Here is a 16,546-nt window from a genome sequence, read left to right as displayed (position 1 = left end):
GCCTGTGGCCACTCCCCACCCTGGGCCCGGCCACCCCGGCCTCCTTCCCGAGGTCCGGCGGCTTCTCGATGCTCTCTCCATGCGGCCCAGCTCGGCCCCTTTGACGTCCATCCTCACAACCTAACACTGGCCAGTCGTCCTGAGCCCTGGATCCTACCCCGCTTTATCTTTCCTCCTAGCACGAGTCAGCTTCTCCCACACCACACGCTGTAGTGATTTACAGTGCTCGTGGCTTCCTGTGTCTGCGCCGGACGCGATGCGGTGCCGGGGTCTCCCGCGGCCGTGCCCAGCACCCGGAGGAGCCCGCGCACGTACGGCTCGGTCAGCGTTTGGTGCGGGCGGCAGGCGCCCGGGGGCGGGGGGCGTGGCCACCGGGTGGGGGCGTGGCCACCGATATGGGGAGGGGCTAGACCTCGGGGGCGGGGTCTCAGGCGTGCCTGACGGCCGCTTCCATTCGTCCAGGGCCGCGGGCTGGGGCTCGGACCGTACCAGCTCCCGGCGGGGGAGGGCGACCCGTAACAGCTACCGGAGGGGGCCTAGACACCAACAAGTTCCACAGAAACTGTCTTCCTGGGCGGTGTCCAAGTATTAACCAGAGTTTCCAAAGCCTCGGGGTCCTCGGCTGCGGCGAGCGGCGGCTTCCGCCACCCAGGCTCTTCTTCCCCACCCTGGTCCCAGTGGTTCCCGCCAACGGGCGGGGCGAGGCGGGAGGGCCCCGGAAGCCGGCTGAGTGCACTTCCGGGTCGGGGAGCGCGCGGCGGTGGCGGCGGCGGCGGCCTAGTCGAGGGTGTCGCTCGGGCGGTGGCAGTGGCGGTGAGCGCCCGAGCACAACCGGAGGGGCACGAGATTCCCGGGTACGTGCGAGCCCCGCGGCGGTCCCGGGGTCCCTGCCGCGCCCCGGCCGCGCGGGCCTGCCGCGAGCGCCGCGCGCATTGTCTGAGGCCTGCCCCGCGGTGCGAGGCCTACGCCGCGCTGGCCCTGGGCGGGCGGCGGGGAGCTCGGTGCGGGCGGGTGGGCGGGCGCGGGGCAGGGAGGCCTCGCACCGAGCCTTGGCGGCCCCTCGGTCTGCGGGCGGATTTCCGGGGTGGCCGCCTCCGGTCGCCTGCCGCGGGGAGCACACCCTGCCCCGTCAGACGGACACCCCCCCCCCCCCACCAGCCCCGCGCTGTCGCTCTCCCCTCTGAGCGAGGTGTGACTCTTTGCCAACTCGTTTCCAGCTCCCGGTCATCACTGCTTTCGTCGGCTTCGTCTCCGTTTTGGCGGCCCGAGTGGTTCGCGGGATGGTTTCCTGTTAACTCACGTAGTCTTCACAACAACCCCCGGGAGTAGGGATCGTCCTTCCTCTTCTACAAGTGAGCCGAGCCGAGCCTGGAGAGGCTAAGTAACTTACCAAAGGCGCACAGCTGCTGAGCGCACTGCCAGAGCGCCAGGTTAACGCAGCCGCAGCCGGACTCCGGGGCGGAGCTCTCTGTCTAGCGGCGTCTGTGTCACCTCTTTGTCAGTCTAGGAGGTTGCATTTACTGTTCTGGCGGCTGCCTGGTGAGCCACCTTCTAGCCAGTGGTCATACGGGCAGAACGTGAGGCCAGGTGAGGTTTGACTTGAGACTTAGCAACCATCACCGGCCCGGTGTGCCGTGTTAGAACTGTCAGCCTTGCTCAGGGCCTGGTGATGCCCAGGTGCCAGTTACCACTGAAGCTCTTTAGCTTCCTTAGTAACAGTTGGAATTGTAGGTGCTTTGGGTCTCTGCATTTGAAAAGAGACAAATGCTCTTTCTGGTTTAACTATTTCTTCTTGATGCTCTAAGTCTAGAGGTTGAGCAGGAGAACCCCAGAGCACAGCCAGCAGCTGGGAGGGGGCTGTGGGCCTTGCTGCGAAATGGCTTCCTGGCCTGTCCTCTGGAGCACGGGGGCGGAGGTGGGGATGGTGGATCTGGGCGGGCATGTCTGAGCTGGTGCTGCTGGTGGGCCAGTAGGTCCTAAGGCGGGGTCCCCATTCACAGAGTTCTGACTGCAGTGCTCCCAACAGGGAAGGGGTCTCTAGTCATGGTCTCTTCCTTGGTATTTGCACAGGTGCTTGCTCTGGAAAGTACTTTCAGAGGCTACCTGGGCTTTTTCCCCTGGGTCCTGCGAGCAGTTAACTGTCGCATGATGGATCCCGAACAGACGGTGCTCAGACTTGTAATCGACACCCTCCTGCTGCCCTGGTAGAGCTTTTCCTCCCCAGCTGTGGTGGAGGAGCACGAGGCCATGGGACGTAACCCCACAGGGGCAGGAACTTGGCGATTTGACCCTGTGCCCCGGCTGGTATTTCCGGCAAGCCCCTGTGTGCCAGACCCCATCACAGCCTGCTTGGCCTCTTCGGGCAGCCCTCTGAGCTAGGCCTTGCCACTGCCTGTTACAGGTGGGCCTAGGCCTTAGTGCACTAGGGAAGCCAGGGCTTATTTGTTCTTCCCTTTGTCCTCTGCTTGTGTCACATGTCATCAGGGTAAGGATTTGTCCTAAAAACTGTCCTCAGCCGTGCTCTGTTGTATCTTTGGTGGCCTCAGGGGTTACATTTTCTGGTATCTGTAGGGTTCGCTGGCAGATCTATGTGTGATGGTACAGTCAACCCTCGAACAACACAGGGATTGGGGTGCTGACCCCCACGCAGTCAGAGTTCCACATGTAACTTCGGACTCCAAAGACTTTATTATTGATAGTCTGCCATTGACTGGAAACCTTACCGATGACAGAAACCACTGATTGACGCACGTCTTGTGTATGTTATGGGTCATGTTCTTATAAAGTAAGTAGAGGAAAAATTGCTGCCCAAGAACACCCTGAGGAAGGAAAACACATATTACCGTACTTACCGGAAACTGTCACGTGTAAGTGGGCCTGTGCACTTCAAATGAGGGTGAGCTGCATTCACCCCCCTTGTGGGCAGGAGAGTGTGCTGCACACAGCAGGGGCAGGGCAGGTCCTGGAGCCATCCCAGGAGTACTCTGGAGTCCACCTGTGGGAGTGATCACAACTGTGGTCAGACCGTTCTAGGCCCTCTTCCCTGAGCCCTGAAGCCATCGTGCTCATAGGAGACATGTCATCCTCCTGGAAGGACAGCGGCACTGCCATGCCCCTTAGTCTGTGTGCCTCTAGCAGGAGTCATGGTCAGAACTTGCGGGACAGGCTGGGTCCCTGCTATGTTGCTGAGTCGCCAGGGGTGCAGATCCTTAGTTGGACGGCACCATGGCTCATTTTCTTTGCCTCAGAGCACTAAGTACAAGAAAGGTGGTAATCTTAGGGAGATATGATTTCCAGGTGGAAGCAGTATAAGGCACTTGATAGTTTCACCGTGCTCATATGCCCTCACTGTTTCAGGAAACATCATCCTAAAGTCTCGGGCTTTGTAAGGGAAGCCAGGCAATCCGGAATCTGAACCTGGCCTTAGCCCCATTGGGAAATTGTTCTCTGGGAGCATCTTTACAAAGACAGCCCCTCTCCTGGCTGCCATGTTGTGTGTGAAGCCCTTGGTGGGTGGCCCGCGGCCCATAGGAGAGAAGCCTGCATGCAGGATCCATGAACAAACCTTGCCTGGCTCTTGGGCACCTTTCTCTCCTCTCCATCTGGTCTTTTGTGTGACCCCTTTCCTCTGACCACGGAGAGTGGATTTGGCCCAAACACACTGCATAGGGAGAGTTTTCTTCATTATGTCCTAGAGTGTTAAGTGTGTCCTCTAAGAGTCATCTGGGAAATGACGTGAGTGCATTGTTGAGAAAGAAGCCCTTATTTGGGGTCCACAAGATTGGAAGGCCTGATGAAGGAGGTGATTGTGTCTTTTGCGTTTGTGAGGTTATTTGTCTAGATCTTCTGTGTCATCTTTGCAGTGGTCTTGCAGAGTAGGCAGGTGATAAGCCATTTCATTGTGCCTGGTGTCAGGATTCCTTAGGAGAGTTAAGGTGTTGTCAGACTGAAACTAAATTAGGTCCACTATAAATTGAGATTTGACTTTGAAGTGAGAATTGGCTTTTCTCATTTGTAGATGGCAAAGATGCACAGTTTTGTGGTTAGAATTGCTTTGTTTCTTTGTTTTTGCGTTTAACTTGAGAGAGAGAGAACCTTAAGCAGAACCTTCACACTGAGTGTGAAGCCTGACGTGGGGCTTGATCCCACCACCCCGGGATCATGACCTGAGCCAAAAGAGTCAGACCCCCAACTGACTGAGCCCCGCCCCCCCCGCCCCCCCCCCGTGTGTCCCTAGAGTTGTTTCATTTTCTGTCTCACGGCTTGGCTTCCCTGTCTTACAAGTGAACATGAGTCACCAGGTCATTATGTGTAGCAAGTGACTGGAGACTGTTGGGCTTGCAGAAGGAAAGTGTTGCATCTTGGGACAGTTGGGAATCATTTGACTCTGTTTAATTTCAGAGCCAAACGCCAATGTCTAGCGATGGATGACGACAGCCTGGATGAGCTTGTGGACCGAAGCCCAGGGCCAGATGGACACTCAGGACTCGGCCCTGCTGCCCTGGCCAGCAGTGCTGGTGAGCCGGTCTCCCACTTCTTGCATGGAGGTGGGCGAGCAGTTGGAGCTGGTGGTGTTCATGGCTTGCACCTGTCTGGGTGGTTGGCTCTGGGAAAAGCTGGAGTTCCCTTTGGGGCGTTACCTACATGTGTCAATTTCAACTCTCAGACTTTTTAAAAAAGTAATTCTTTGTTTTTAAATTGTGTTAGTGATACATTTGTTTATCTTATTTTTCACTAGATCAGGATAGATGCTCATGGGGAAGAATGCGCTTTCCCCTCATCTGTCCCCCTCCAGCCCAGCTCCCCAGCCCCACCTGGTCAGCTGCCACTAGTCCCTTTGGCCCGTGCCTCTGAGCCCCTCTGCGCAGCTTGGAGCCAGCCCTTGCCTTTCGCTGCCTTAATTGTGTGACACTTACCCTGGGCTTGTGTCTTCCTCTCTTTCGCCTTAGAAGATAGCAGTGACGGCAGCAGTGGCAGCTCGGAGGATGACACGGGCAGTGAGCACAGCTACAGCACTGACGGCGAGGACGAGGAGGGCGGGCTGGAGGACCGATCTGGTGAGAACGCCAGCGTTTGAACAGCCTCCTGGTATTCCTTCTTGCGGCGACAGGGACAGCAGTTCACAAAGTGTTGTTAGTGGAATCGATGCCTTGACCACACTGGCCGACTGAGGGCTGTGGGAAATTGGAGAGGCTCCTCGGCCCCCTGCGGCGGGCCCTCGCCTTGCGCTGTGGTAGCGGCTTCTCTTGTTGTCATCCTCTCTTTCAGAATTCAGTTTGACAGCATGGCTTCACAGGCCTCTTCCCTGGTGATGGCAGGAGATTCAAATGTCTGAGAAGGTGGAGCATGAAGGTGGGGTCTCTCCAGGGAGAGAGCACAGGGTGGACTTGCTGCCAGACTGAGCAGAAGGCTCTTGGTGGCCCAAGCTCCCGCACCCCCAGGTACAGGGCAGGGCTAGCCTAGGCAAGGTGTGCTGTGGCCTGGGGCCACTTGGCTAGGACCCTCAACAGGTCAGCGGCGTCTTCCGTGGCTTGTTCTTGTTCTGACCAGAGCCCCTGGGAGAGCTGGCAAACGCGCGAGGTGACTTTATTAAGGAATCCCCAGCACAGGCGTACGGGTTGGCATTCGTGCCCTTCAACTTCTTCACAGGAAATGCTGCTTTAAGGGACTCTGGATAGGCTGACAGCGTCTCCTTCAGCGTCCTTTTTAGCTGCCCTGGCTGTGCATGGCCTACAAGGTCTCCAGGCTGGACCACCCTGTCCAAGACCAGCTGTGATCACCTTTCTCAGAGGGAGGGCACGTGTGGCACTCTGCTGATCGGGTGCTGGACTTTGGAAGTTTGGCTCATGGCTCCTTTCCTTCTGGCATAGTCATTAAGTCAGGAGAGGCATGGTTCTAAAACAAATACAGGATTTGTGTATTTGACTCTGCCTCCTGTAGTTGTCAGTGTCAGAATGTTCCAGGAAGGGAATCCTTCATGTTTGGGACAGTGCTCATGAGGGAACAGGACTGAAATAGCAGGAGCCATTGTGAGTGACAGCTGTGTGTTTATCGGTGACATGCCCTTCCGTGGTTAGATTTTTTTAATAAGTTTTATTGAAACTCAGAGCAAAAGCACTAGCTGGGGGAGGGTCAGAAAGAGGGCAGAGCTCGGATGCTGGACTTGAATCCACAAACCGAGAGATCATGACCTGAGCTGAAATCAAGAGTCAGACACTCAGTCAGCTGAGCCACCCAGGCACCCAGAGTTGGGTTGGTTTTTTTTTTAATTTTTTAAAAATGTTTTACTTATTTCTGAGAAAGAGAGAGACAGTGTGAACAGGGAAGGGTCAGAGAGAGAGGGAGACACAGAATCCGAAGCAGGCTCCAGGCTCTGAGCTGTCAGCACAGAGCCTGACGCGGGGCTTAAACCCACGAACTGTGAGATCATGACCTGAGCCGAAGTCAGATGCTTAACTGACTGAGCCACCCAGGCGCCCTGAGTTAGGTTTTGAATCCTGTACGCTGGGATGTAAAATCCTGCCTGAGTTTGCAGGTCACAAATATGGCTCTTCAGCTTATCCCCCAAGATTGAGTTGGGGCGTTATGCTTCCCTGCAGCCAGTCTTGGGCACACACACTTGGCACTGGCAGGGCCAAAGCCAGAAGACGTCATCCCTTGAGCAAAGGTCTGAGGGCCTGTTGGACGTCAGAGAATGTAGGCAGGGCCCGAGGGAGTACAGAAGCCAGCTCAGCTGGGGTTCCTGCGCTCCCCACTTAGCAGCCACAGTGGCATACAGAAGTAGTTGTGATAAGGGTAATACATGCCAAGCTAAGCTGTGATCTGAAGGACAGGAGGGAGGGGCTGCAGGAAGGGAGGCCGCAGGGCCCTGGGTGTGGCTGGTGCGCCTGGAAGCCTCATCCGCAGGGCCCTGGGTGTGGCTGGTGCGCCTGGAAGCCTCATCCACACGCACGCCCACCCTTCCCTTCAGTCTTTGAGGCGTAAAAGGTGCCCTTATAGGAAGTGTAGTCAGACATCAAGAAGGGAGTTTCCTACAAAGACATTCCCTGCACCCCTACAGGCCTGGCCCTTCCCAGGGGCACCTCTTCTGCTTGTCGCTTTTTTTGCTCTAGTATTTGTTCCTGAAAATCACTTGATTGCTGCCTGCTGAGTTTCCAACTTTAAGTATTATCTGTTTGAGTCTTACCGTAAAACCTGAGGACTTAGGGCTCTGATCTGTGGCCTCGCCCCCGCTCCCCAGGCTGCGCGCTCACATGCTCCGCAGGGAGCTGTTACGGATGAGGGAGCCTGAGTCACCGTGGCCGGCTCAGGGCGTCATCTCACATCGTCTCACAGCACCCTGTTCCCTCACAGCACCCTGTTCCCTCCAGCGGGCGCACTCTTCTCAGAGACCCTGTGCTCCTCAGCGCTTGGGTTCCCAGGCCTGCTGCCCAGCCAAGCTGGCGCCCGCATCAGCACCGTGCTCCGTTTGCCCTCCCCTCTAGTGGGGACCATCTCAAGCAGCCCCTGAGACGGGCTGGGCAGAGGCGGATGGCTTGGGCTTCACACACCTGCACAGGTCTGTCCACCCTCATCAGTGGCGGTCACTGTCCCTCAGAGACTTCAGAGGCGTTGCTCTGTGAGCTGAGGTGCTGCACAAGGTCCTTCAGATGGACAATTCTTCTGCCTCTGGGAATTCAGTAGGAAGAACCTGATCACCAGGCCTCAGCCTGCTTCTGCTTTCTCAGCCCTTTAGCAAAGCGGGAACGCTGAGCAAAGTCCATTTTCATGCAGCTTCCCACCTGGCCTTTTCCAAAACTTTGTGCATGCTAATTTCATTAGGGTTTTTTTTTTTCTCTTTCCGTGTAACGAATTGTCACAAACCTGGCAGCTCAGGACAGTGCACTCATTATCTCCATGTTTCTGGGGCCAGCTGTTCAGATGTGGATTGCTGGCCCTTCACTCAGGTCTCACCAGCTGGCGTCAAGGGGTCGCAGGGCCACGATTCCCATCTGAGGCTCAGGGTCCCCTTGCAGGGCTCCTGCTTGTCAGCAGACCCTCGTGGGTGTAGGGCTGTCGGACAGGGCCTGTCCTCGCCTCGTAGAGGCCTCCCTTCATCAGCACTTCACGCCAGCTGTTTGCTTTCCTCCACACCTGTCAGGAGCACATCCCTCTGACTTCATTCTCTGCAACCAGGCAGGGAACAGGGCTATTAGAGGAGTCACGTGATTGCGGGGGGTGGGGATTATTTTCCTCTGCCATGCAGAGGGAATTGAGTCACTTGCTGTGTCCACACTTAATGGATCGGATGGGGTGTAGTGCTGGGGGCTTGTGAAGACCCTGCCTGCCATACCTCTGGTGCAGATGAAATCAGGTCTCTGTTTTAGTGGAGTTTGGGAGGAAGAGAAAACTAAACGCATGTGTCAGCTGCTGCGCTGAACTCAAAAGTGTCTCCTTTTCTGCTGGTCAAGTCCCAGCCTCAGAACTGATCAGAACTATTGTGGCCAAATTGTTTAGTTAGGAATATATGTTCTCTACGTCCCAAAAGAAGAAAACCAAGAGACCTGTAAGGGAGGTCTTACTCAGGCACATGCTTTGTTAACATCGTTTTGAGAAGCATTTTGGGGCACTTGGTGCCGTCTGGAGGCTGCTGTGCCGAGTGGGGCTACCTCGGGGGAACCCAGTTGTCAGATGGGCGTGGCCCCTGGGAACCTGCCCTGATCATGAGGGTTTTGATTCTGCATCCAGAGGAGGGCTAGAGGAGCTGGTATGGTCACTCAGCCACTGTCATATCCCCTTAGCTTGGACACAGCTTCAGGTGAGGTGCCCAGGAATGGTCACACCATGCAGGGCTGCAGGAAGGGGATATGGAAACACGCTTTTCTGAGTGCACTTGCTTTTAGTATCCCGACTCACAAAGTTGTGTTCCTTCTTTCTCAAGGCTCTGAAGATTCTGAAGAAGAAGGAAGAGAAGGAGGAGGCATGGAAACATTAGTGGCAGTGGTGGACACTCAGGGGAAGTTGGAAGCCAGTGGCGCGTTTAATTCTGATGATGATTCCGAGAGCTGCCCGATTTGTCTCAATGCTTTCCGGGACCAGGCCCTGGGGACACCGGAGAACTGTGCCCATTATTTCTGCCTGGACTGTATCGTGGAATGGTCCAAGGTGAGCAGGGCTCCAAGGTTCTTCCTTCAGGATGACCTCTCTCCATTTATTCATTATTTATTTTTTTTTTTTTGGAAGGGGGCGGGGTGCAGAGAGAGAACCCCAGATCATGACCTATGAGATCATGATCTGAGCTGACATCAGGAATCAGAGGCTCAACTGACTGAGCCACCTGGACAGCCCCTTCTCCATTTATAAGTGACCCTGTCAGTTGCTGGCCTTTTGCCGGGTGGTTCTCTCTGTTCTACAGTAGAAGTTGGAGCCACAGGGTTGGGTCTTAGCCTGGTCTTTGCTTGGTTGGTGTGCTGTTGGGGTTGCTGGTGAAGCTCACTGTGGGGTGGTGTGCTTGAGGAGCATTGGATGAGGAGGCAGGACAGAGGAGGGTTATTTATGGGTCAGTATCCCTTGGGGACCCATCTGCAAAAATCCTGAATGACCTAGGGGCAATCTGTGGCCAGCAGAGTCAGCCTTATGTGCTGTGGCCCCGCAAGATGGCATCATCTCTTAGATGCAGAGAAAGCATGTGATTCAGTTTGGCACTGAATCATGATAACCAGCAGTAAAGGGAGTGATCCTTAAAACAGATGAAGGGAATTTCCAGAAGTATATAGTGTATTTCATGATGAACTTTAGAAGCAGTAACTCCCTTCCTTATTAAACTTTTTATTGTGAAAAATCTCAAAGAAGTAGAATAGTACAGGCAGAGTGATGTGTGCTCCCAACCCCCATCTTCAAGAACTGTTAAGTCTGCTTTCTGTGTTTCGTCTCATCCTCTTCCTGTCCTGTAAGTTCACCAACACGGATGTGATAGGAAGGTAGCAGATCTCCATGCCGCCACCTCATCCAGCGAGAGAGACCGTAACACCATAGCCTCTAACCCCAGCCCTGTTCCCCGTTTTTCTGGAGAGCTCAGAGCACTTATATGTGGGGGTTTGTGTGACCTGTCCACATGGCCACACAGCTGCTGGCTCCTTCCCTGTCTCTGGTACCACCAGTTCCTGCTCTGTGGTGCTGGGTCCATGGCACACGTTAGATCAAGGTTTAGGTTTTCGTGGCCAGCAGAGCCTTGTAAATTGAGGAACACGGCAGGGTGTGGGTTGTCTGTCTCATAGTCGATGCTGTGCTGGATTAGTACAAGGAGAAAACAAGGGTATGAGTATCATGTAGGAAAAGTTGCTATTTACAAATAGTAAGTTATCAATATTGATAGTTGACCAATGAGTTGTTGTAATGTGGAGTTCAGCAAGATTGTCAGACACGAGATTAACCCGGGTTAAGAAGTTCTAGTGTACGTAGAAGTTCTGAAAAGACACGTGAGACCTTTAAAGAGCTTTTCTAAAACCATTGAGACTGAAGAAAGCACTTTCTGGAAGGGAAATCCCGCCTCAGAGAGATGGCATTGGTGATGATGCTCACTGCTGTCCTGACTGGACCATCAGAGCCTTGCAGGGCTCTGAAATTTGTAGAGGAGAAAAAGAAAATACCAAGAATTGACAGTCTATTTGAAAAAGGGCAGTCACCTGCTGGATGTTAAGATTACAGAACTATAGCGAGTACACCAGAGTTGGTCCGGGAGTGGAGACCGGGCCCCAAGAGCTTGGCGGATACCTGTAAGGACAACCATACGCAGCAGACAGCGGGTGGCATCTCACACTGCGGGGAGCGGGGCCCTCCAGGCGCATGCAAGAGATGGAGGGAGAGGGGGCCGCTCACACCCCACATACAGCGCCACCTGGACTCAGGATTGGAAGTTAGCAAGTGGTGCTGGGAAGCCTTTGCGGGAAGATGCAGGCAGCTGTCAGGACAGGGAAGGAGTCTTAGCGCAAGAGCCGTAGAAGTGTTTACATACGGGCAGCGACACAGGCGTCGGGAGTGTGGTGCCATTGTGAGATGCCACCATAGGTGCCAGAAGGTCAGACCGGAGCCCCGGTAGGATGGCAGCCCCTGTACCTCCCAGATCGGAGGAGGTGTAACATGTCCAGCCACACACCACACGCACTGTTGACCTGTGAGCTGGAGAGAGGCCGTGAGTCCATCTGCGCAGCCCGTCCTCAGGTGTGCGGGCAACTTCTCTTTGCCCACCTTGCGGGAACCGGCACTGAACCGGTGGCTGTTCGGCCCCACCTGCTGGTGAAGAGCGGCGTGCGCAGCCAGAGCCTGTCCTCAGGACAGGCATCTGGAACTCCAGGGGAGCAGAGTTGGGGAGGGGCACTGGAGGCCTTGGGTGCCGACCACACGATGTAAATTTGTCAGAACTCCTTGAGATAGACGTGTAAAAATAGCGATAGACGTGTAAAAAGAGTGCATGTTATTTAAAAAAAAGTTTTTTTAATATTTTATTTATTTCTGAGAGAGAGAGAGAGCGCGCGCTAGTGAGCATGAGAGAGTCAGACGGGGGAGACACAGAATCCGAAGCAGCTCCAGGCTCTGAGCTGTCAGCACAGAGCCCGATGTGGGGCTCAAACCCACGAACCGTGAGATCATGACCTGAGCCAAAGTCAGACGCTTAACCGACTGAGCCACCCAGGCGCCCCAAGAGAGCATGTTGTTATGTATGGTATATGTGGTAAAGGCATTTTAGAACAAGGAATTTCTGTGTGTCCAAACAATATCAATAAAGAAAAAAGATTTGCAACATTTGAAGAGTAGCCACACTACATGAGGAAATACCAACATTCACTCAGAAACAGATGTTGAGCAATGTTGTGCGTGCGTGAGAACTTTGGTAAAGGCTTTGAACCACAGCCCGGGTTTGGGGTGGGGACACAGAATGGCCAGTAACCTGGCTGGAGGCCAGCCCAGGACCTGCTCACCCCACTCCCTGCCTAGCATTTAGCAGGTATGTGCCATGTGTGCGCTTGTGTACACATATGTGTGTGCGTGTATACACACACATGCACACACGGCTAGCCCGTCTTCCCTCCTCCCCAGCAGGAGAACAGCTCTGCAAGGTGGGCATTTGTCTTTTGGCTTCGTGCTGTGCTCCCAGCAACTCAGCACAGGGCACACAGAGTGTAAAAATTTGATTTTCAGTGTAAGACGAATTTTTCATTTCTAAGGGAATTTTTTATTTTGAGTGTGGTATTCATCATGAAAGTGATCCTAAAGAGTTCTGATGCAATTTTGATTTCTTACAGAATGCCAATTCCTGTCCAGTTGATCGAACTATATTTAAATGTATCTGTATTCGAGCTCGGTTTGGTGGTAAAATCTTGAAGAAGGTAAGTGTAGATGCTGTGCTACAGGCACCCCTCGCCGCACCATGTCGTGTCAGTCCCTGTCTGTTGGGAGAACGTTCTCTCACAGGGTGATTTGTGCTCCTGCAGTGAGTAAATACTGGTTATCTGGAGCCCGAACGCGAACGCCAGAAGCAGCCAGAGGGGGCGCACGTGGCCCGTCTCTCCCCCGGCCTCCCCTCTCCACGTGCCCTCTCTGCAGCTCACAGCTTCTCTTAAGCGGCGACAGCCCCGGTGGGGGGGGAGGGAGGCCAGCCCCCCCGGGGAGGACGCCCTTGTCTGACGGTGCTGGGCAGGGCGGGGCTGTGTGTGAGGGGGGCTGGGCACAGGAAGGGGCTCTCCTTTGTTCTTCGGTGCCGGCTTCCTGTTCGGTCTGTTGTTGAGGAGCCTCATGGAGCCTCAGAGACAGGCCTGCGACATGTGTCCTGCAGCCGTAGACCTGCTGTTTTATTCACGGAGCATGTGGGCACGTGGCTCTTTGTGTGCAGATTGCTTGTGGGCTGGGCTGGAGGTGGCAGCTGTGCTTCTGCACACGTGGGCCTCTGTCACCTGTCCCAGATGCTGCTCTCCTTCCCTGGACCCTGGGCGTCCGTTTGCATGTAGGCGGTCTTCATGCCCCCGGGGCATCTGCCAGCCTAGCTGGTGGGCCCGAGCCTTTCCTGTGTGTGTGTCTGGGGGGGAGTCCAAGGGCCACAGGAACTAGCACAGTTGGAGAAGATCAGAGAGTGGCTCCAGGTCCAGCGCAGACGATGCAGGAGGCTGGGCAGGACCCTGAGCCGCCCCTCCCCCACCCCACCCTGCCCTTGGAATAAAGACAGAGCGAGTGCTCGGATGTGTGACCTGGGGGGCTGACACGGACAGAGAGAAGCATGGAGGCCGCTTTCTGTGGCTCTGGGGAGATGGGCAGGGGTTGGGGTGATGTCCTGTTGGAAGGAAGTGTATATAAAGACCTGGCGCGTCTCATGACCTGGATCACAGGACGGCTGCGTCCCCACACCTGCCTGTGGAGGGCTGCCAGCCGAGCGCAGTGGCACACTTGACCGCTGTGTTCCTCCACGGTTCTCTTCTATCCTGCTTCCCTCTTCATGTCTCCAGCGCTGCTGCCCTGGGGGTCCCCACCTGCTCGCCTTGTGGGACCTTTCTGCGGGTCATCTTTGTTCTCTGTTGAATTCGATTTTCCTCTCCTCGGACTGCCCACACGTGGTTGGCATGTGCATTTTGCAGAGCCTCCGGGGCTCACGGAGCCCATGTGGGTATCGAGAAGCCACTCTATGTGCTCTGCGTCGACCCAGCAGCCACACTTTGGGTTCGGGCTCTGCTTGTTGTGTGACCCGACGGGACTTTTCTGCTTTCAGATTCCAGTGGAGAACGCCAGAGCCAGACAGGATGAGGAGGAAGACCCCACTTTTTGCGAGGTGTGCGGCAGGAGCGACCGGGAAGACCGTCTGCTTCTCTGTGACGGCTGTGACGCGGGGTGAGCATGGGCTTCTCCCTGCGGCTTCTGCTTCTAAGGCAGACGAAGCCATGGCGCCCCCATCCCTGCCGAGCCCACCTTCTGAGACCAAATTTTTAAGTTAACCTGTTAGAGGGAAGTCGCACAGGCCTGCTGTTCTGTGCTTCGTGCCCACGGATCTTCTCTGCCATGCTCAGGAAGGCCACGCCTCTGGTATTTGGAACACTGTGTCCCAGGCTCTTCTATTCCCGCTATTTATACCTTCTACCTGTTCCCCCCAAGGTATCCTGAAGTGACTTACAAAGATGCACATAATGCATCAAGATTGAGAAAGGTGAGGGACACGTGAGAAGTTGGGGCTGAGGACCCAGAGAAGGACTTGTGCAGGACCCCTGCTTTCTGTGAGGCCAGGTGACCCTGTGTCCAGCAGGCCCAGGTTCCTTCCAGCACATTCCTCTTCTCAGTGAGCCATCGCTAGGTGTCTGAGGAATTTCTCTGCCATAAGGTTGTGGTAAGAGGGCTGTAGAAACTTCTCCTTTGGGGCACAAGTGGCAGTGAGAGAATCCTGGGAGGCTGGTAGGTCTGGAATTTTCTCTTGGGTAACAGGTAGCCCTTTTGAGGGCTGAGCTGAGAGGCAGCAGGAGGCAGGAAGCATAAAGCTCTGGTGGCTCAGAGCCTATCCCGGAAGCACAGAATTTGTTCCCTTTGACCCCTGACCGGGGCCCGCCTACCCGGTGCCTCCCTCCCCAGACAGATGCCATGTGCCTTTATCTTCCTAAGGCACCTCCCAGGGGCCTCCCTCTCCAGTCCCACTTCTCGGCTCATACACACACTGTCTGGTCTCCCTTCTTGCAAGCCTCTGTCTGTACGCCTGCTGGATGAATGCTACAGTGTGGGGTCCCTGGGAGTTGCCGTGTCTGATGGCTTCTGGTCACTGGTTGCTGTGAGTCTGGAGGACAGGAGAGTGGTGCCTTGGGTGACTGGACGGAGCCAGTGCCTGCTCTTGCCATCCCTGTGCTAATTTACTGATGGAGTTGAATGGAGGCAGAAAGCTAAAGAAACACGGTCTCGTGGGGACCCAGGGCCAAGAGGGTAGCTTAGTTAGCACTCAGAACTCTGCTCACACCTAAAAAACAGATTCTCTCTGTGTTTGTGGCCATTCTGGGCATGTGAAGGAAGGGCCTAGGCCAGCCGGATGCTGCAGGAGAGGCCATTTGGGGTGGGAAGGCCTGCCTCTCGCCCTGGTCACTGGCCCTCCTTTGCAGCCCGTGGCCCCCCACCCAAATGCTAAACTTGTTTGCCTTCTCCTGGCCTTGAGCGTAGCACTCAAAGTACAGAAAAATTCTGTTAGATATAAAATACTAGAACTGTCAAGTGTAGATCTTAAATATTCAAACATCCTCATACTGTTAATATTTGCAGTCTGCTCAATTTTTTTAAATGTTTATTTATTTTTGAGAGAGAGATAGAGACAGAGTGTGAGCTGGGGGAGGGTAGAGAGCGAGGGAGACACAGAATCCAAAGCAGGTTCCAGGCTCTGAGCTGACAGCACAGATCCTGATGTGGGGCTCAAACTCACAAACCATGGGTCATGACCTGAGCCGAGGTCAGACGCTTCACCAGCTGAGCCACCCAGGCGCCCCTGCAGTCTGCTCAATTTTTGTAACAGTTATTTTCTAACTTAAGAATCAATTCTGAAATTCCTCCACTGTTCTTCAGAAAATGGAATCCTAAGGCTTTCTATAGATAACAGGAATATGCCAGATCCTTTCACTGTTACAGAAAATAAGGTAAAGATCATCTCTGATTTTTCAAACTTGTCTGCTTATCATGAGGTTCAGTGACTAGGAAAACAGTAGCCACATAGCCTTGGCTGTCCTTGCTGGGTAGGCGGTCCGTTCTCAGTGGCTGCGGCTGCTGGGCAGAGTAGTGTGCCTGGCACGGGAGCTATGCCCCCATCCTCTTGAGCATCTTGTGGCCCTCCCTGAGTGAGTCCACAAGCAGTCTACCCCGTGGGGTGACTCCTGGACATGGGCTGGGCACCGGTCACCATGCACCGGTGGCCTCTGCTCGAGGCTCAGAGTTGGTGTGAGAACGTAGGGTGACCCATGTTGAATCTGTGGATGATTTGTGAGATTTTGTTCCTGAGACCATGAGGGGAGGGTCTTCTGAGACTGGAATCTACTTGGGGTTTTGGGGTGCTCCCTAGGACTTGATGCTGGCCTGGGTTACATTCCAGGAGGGGTCCCCCTTCCTTCCTTGTGGTCCTCATGTGAGGTCCTGGCAAGGGGTTCACAGAGTGAGGGTTTCCACCTGGCGTCCTGGGTCCCTGGGTCTTCGTATGTCAGCATCATGAGCAGCATCCATGGTCATTAAACGGGGTTGAGTCTGCTCCCAGGTCTGCAGGCATTTGGCAGGGTGTCTGCATGGGTTTTTGCCTGGCTCGGGGCTGTCTGCGGGATTGGGGTGAAGTTTGGAGAAGGCTGCTGTGCCAGCAGTGACTCTTCCCAGGCTGCTTTCCATGAAGACTGGATAGAAGCACCTGGAAAACCATGGTTGGGCAACATTTCCGTTTACTTTCAGCACATAGAACCTCACTCCCCAGCCCCCCGTCCTCCACCCCAAGCTTCTCAGACTGGATTGTGAAGTGTAAGGTGTCAGCCCTTGAAACTCTTGGGGCTGCTGAGTGACAGTGGGGTGAGGGAAGGGCAAG

At 54.8% G+C, this 16,546-nt stretch overlaps 1 protein-coding gene across 10 annotated transcripts in view; it reads left to right on the top strand.

Annotated features, from left to right (window-relative positions):
- The first annotated feature begins 752 nt into the window (after nucleotides 1-752).
- The window catches only part of PHRF1 (PHD and ring finger domains 1), a 29,461-nt gene continuing 13,667 nt past the window's right edge, over nucleotides 753-16,546 (top strand). For 3 of the 10 annotated variants that reach the window (XM_039221521.1, XM_039221516.1, XM_039221511.1), the window contains exons 1-7: nucleotides 753-854; nucleotides 1,218-1,352; nucleotides 4,402-4,547; nucleotides 4,950-5,057; nucleotides 8,921-9,144; nucleotides 12,282-12,365; nucleotides 13,736-13,854. In XM_039221521.1, coding sequence (XP_039077452.1) covers nucleotides 4,424-4,547; nucleotides 4,950-5,057; nucleotides 8,921-9,144; nucleotides 12,282-12,365; nucleotides 13,736-13,854 — 659 coding nt within the window. In that variant the 5' untranslated portion in view covers nucleotides 753-854; nucleotides 1,218-1,352; nucleotides 4,402-4,423. Of the gene's footprint in view, nucleotides 855-1,217; nucleotides 1,588-4,401; nucleotides 4,548-4,949; nucleotides 5,058-8,920; nucleotides 9,145-12,281; nucleotides 12,366-13,735; nucleotides 13,855-16,546 lie in introns of all 10 variants that reach the window. The other 7 variants (XM_039221520.1, XM_039221519.1, XM_039221518.1 and 4 more) reach the window with 5 other exon arrangements.

Source organism: Hyaena hyaena, unplaced genomic scaffold, assembly GCF_003009895.1.
Source record: "Hyaena hyaena isolate Hyena2069 unplaced genomic scaffold, ASM300989v1 scaffold_989, whole genome shotgun sequence".
Classification (NCBI taxonomy): Eukaryota; Metazoa; Chordata; class Mammalia; order Carnivora; family Hyaenidae; genus Hyaena; species Hyaena hyaena.
This window is presented reverse-complemented; position numbering and strand designations above follow the sequence as displayed.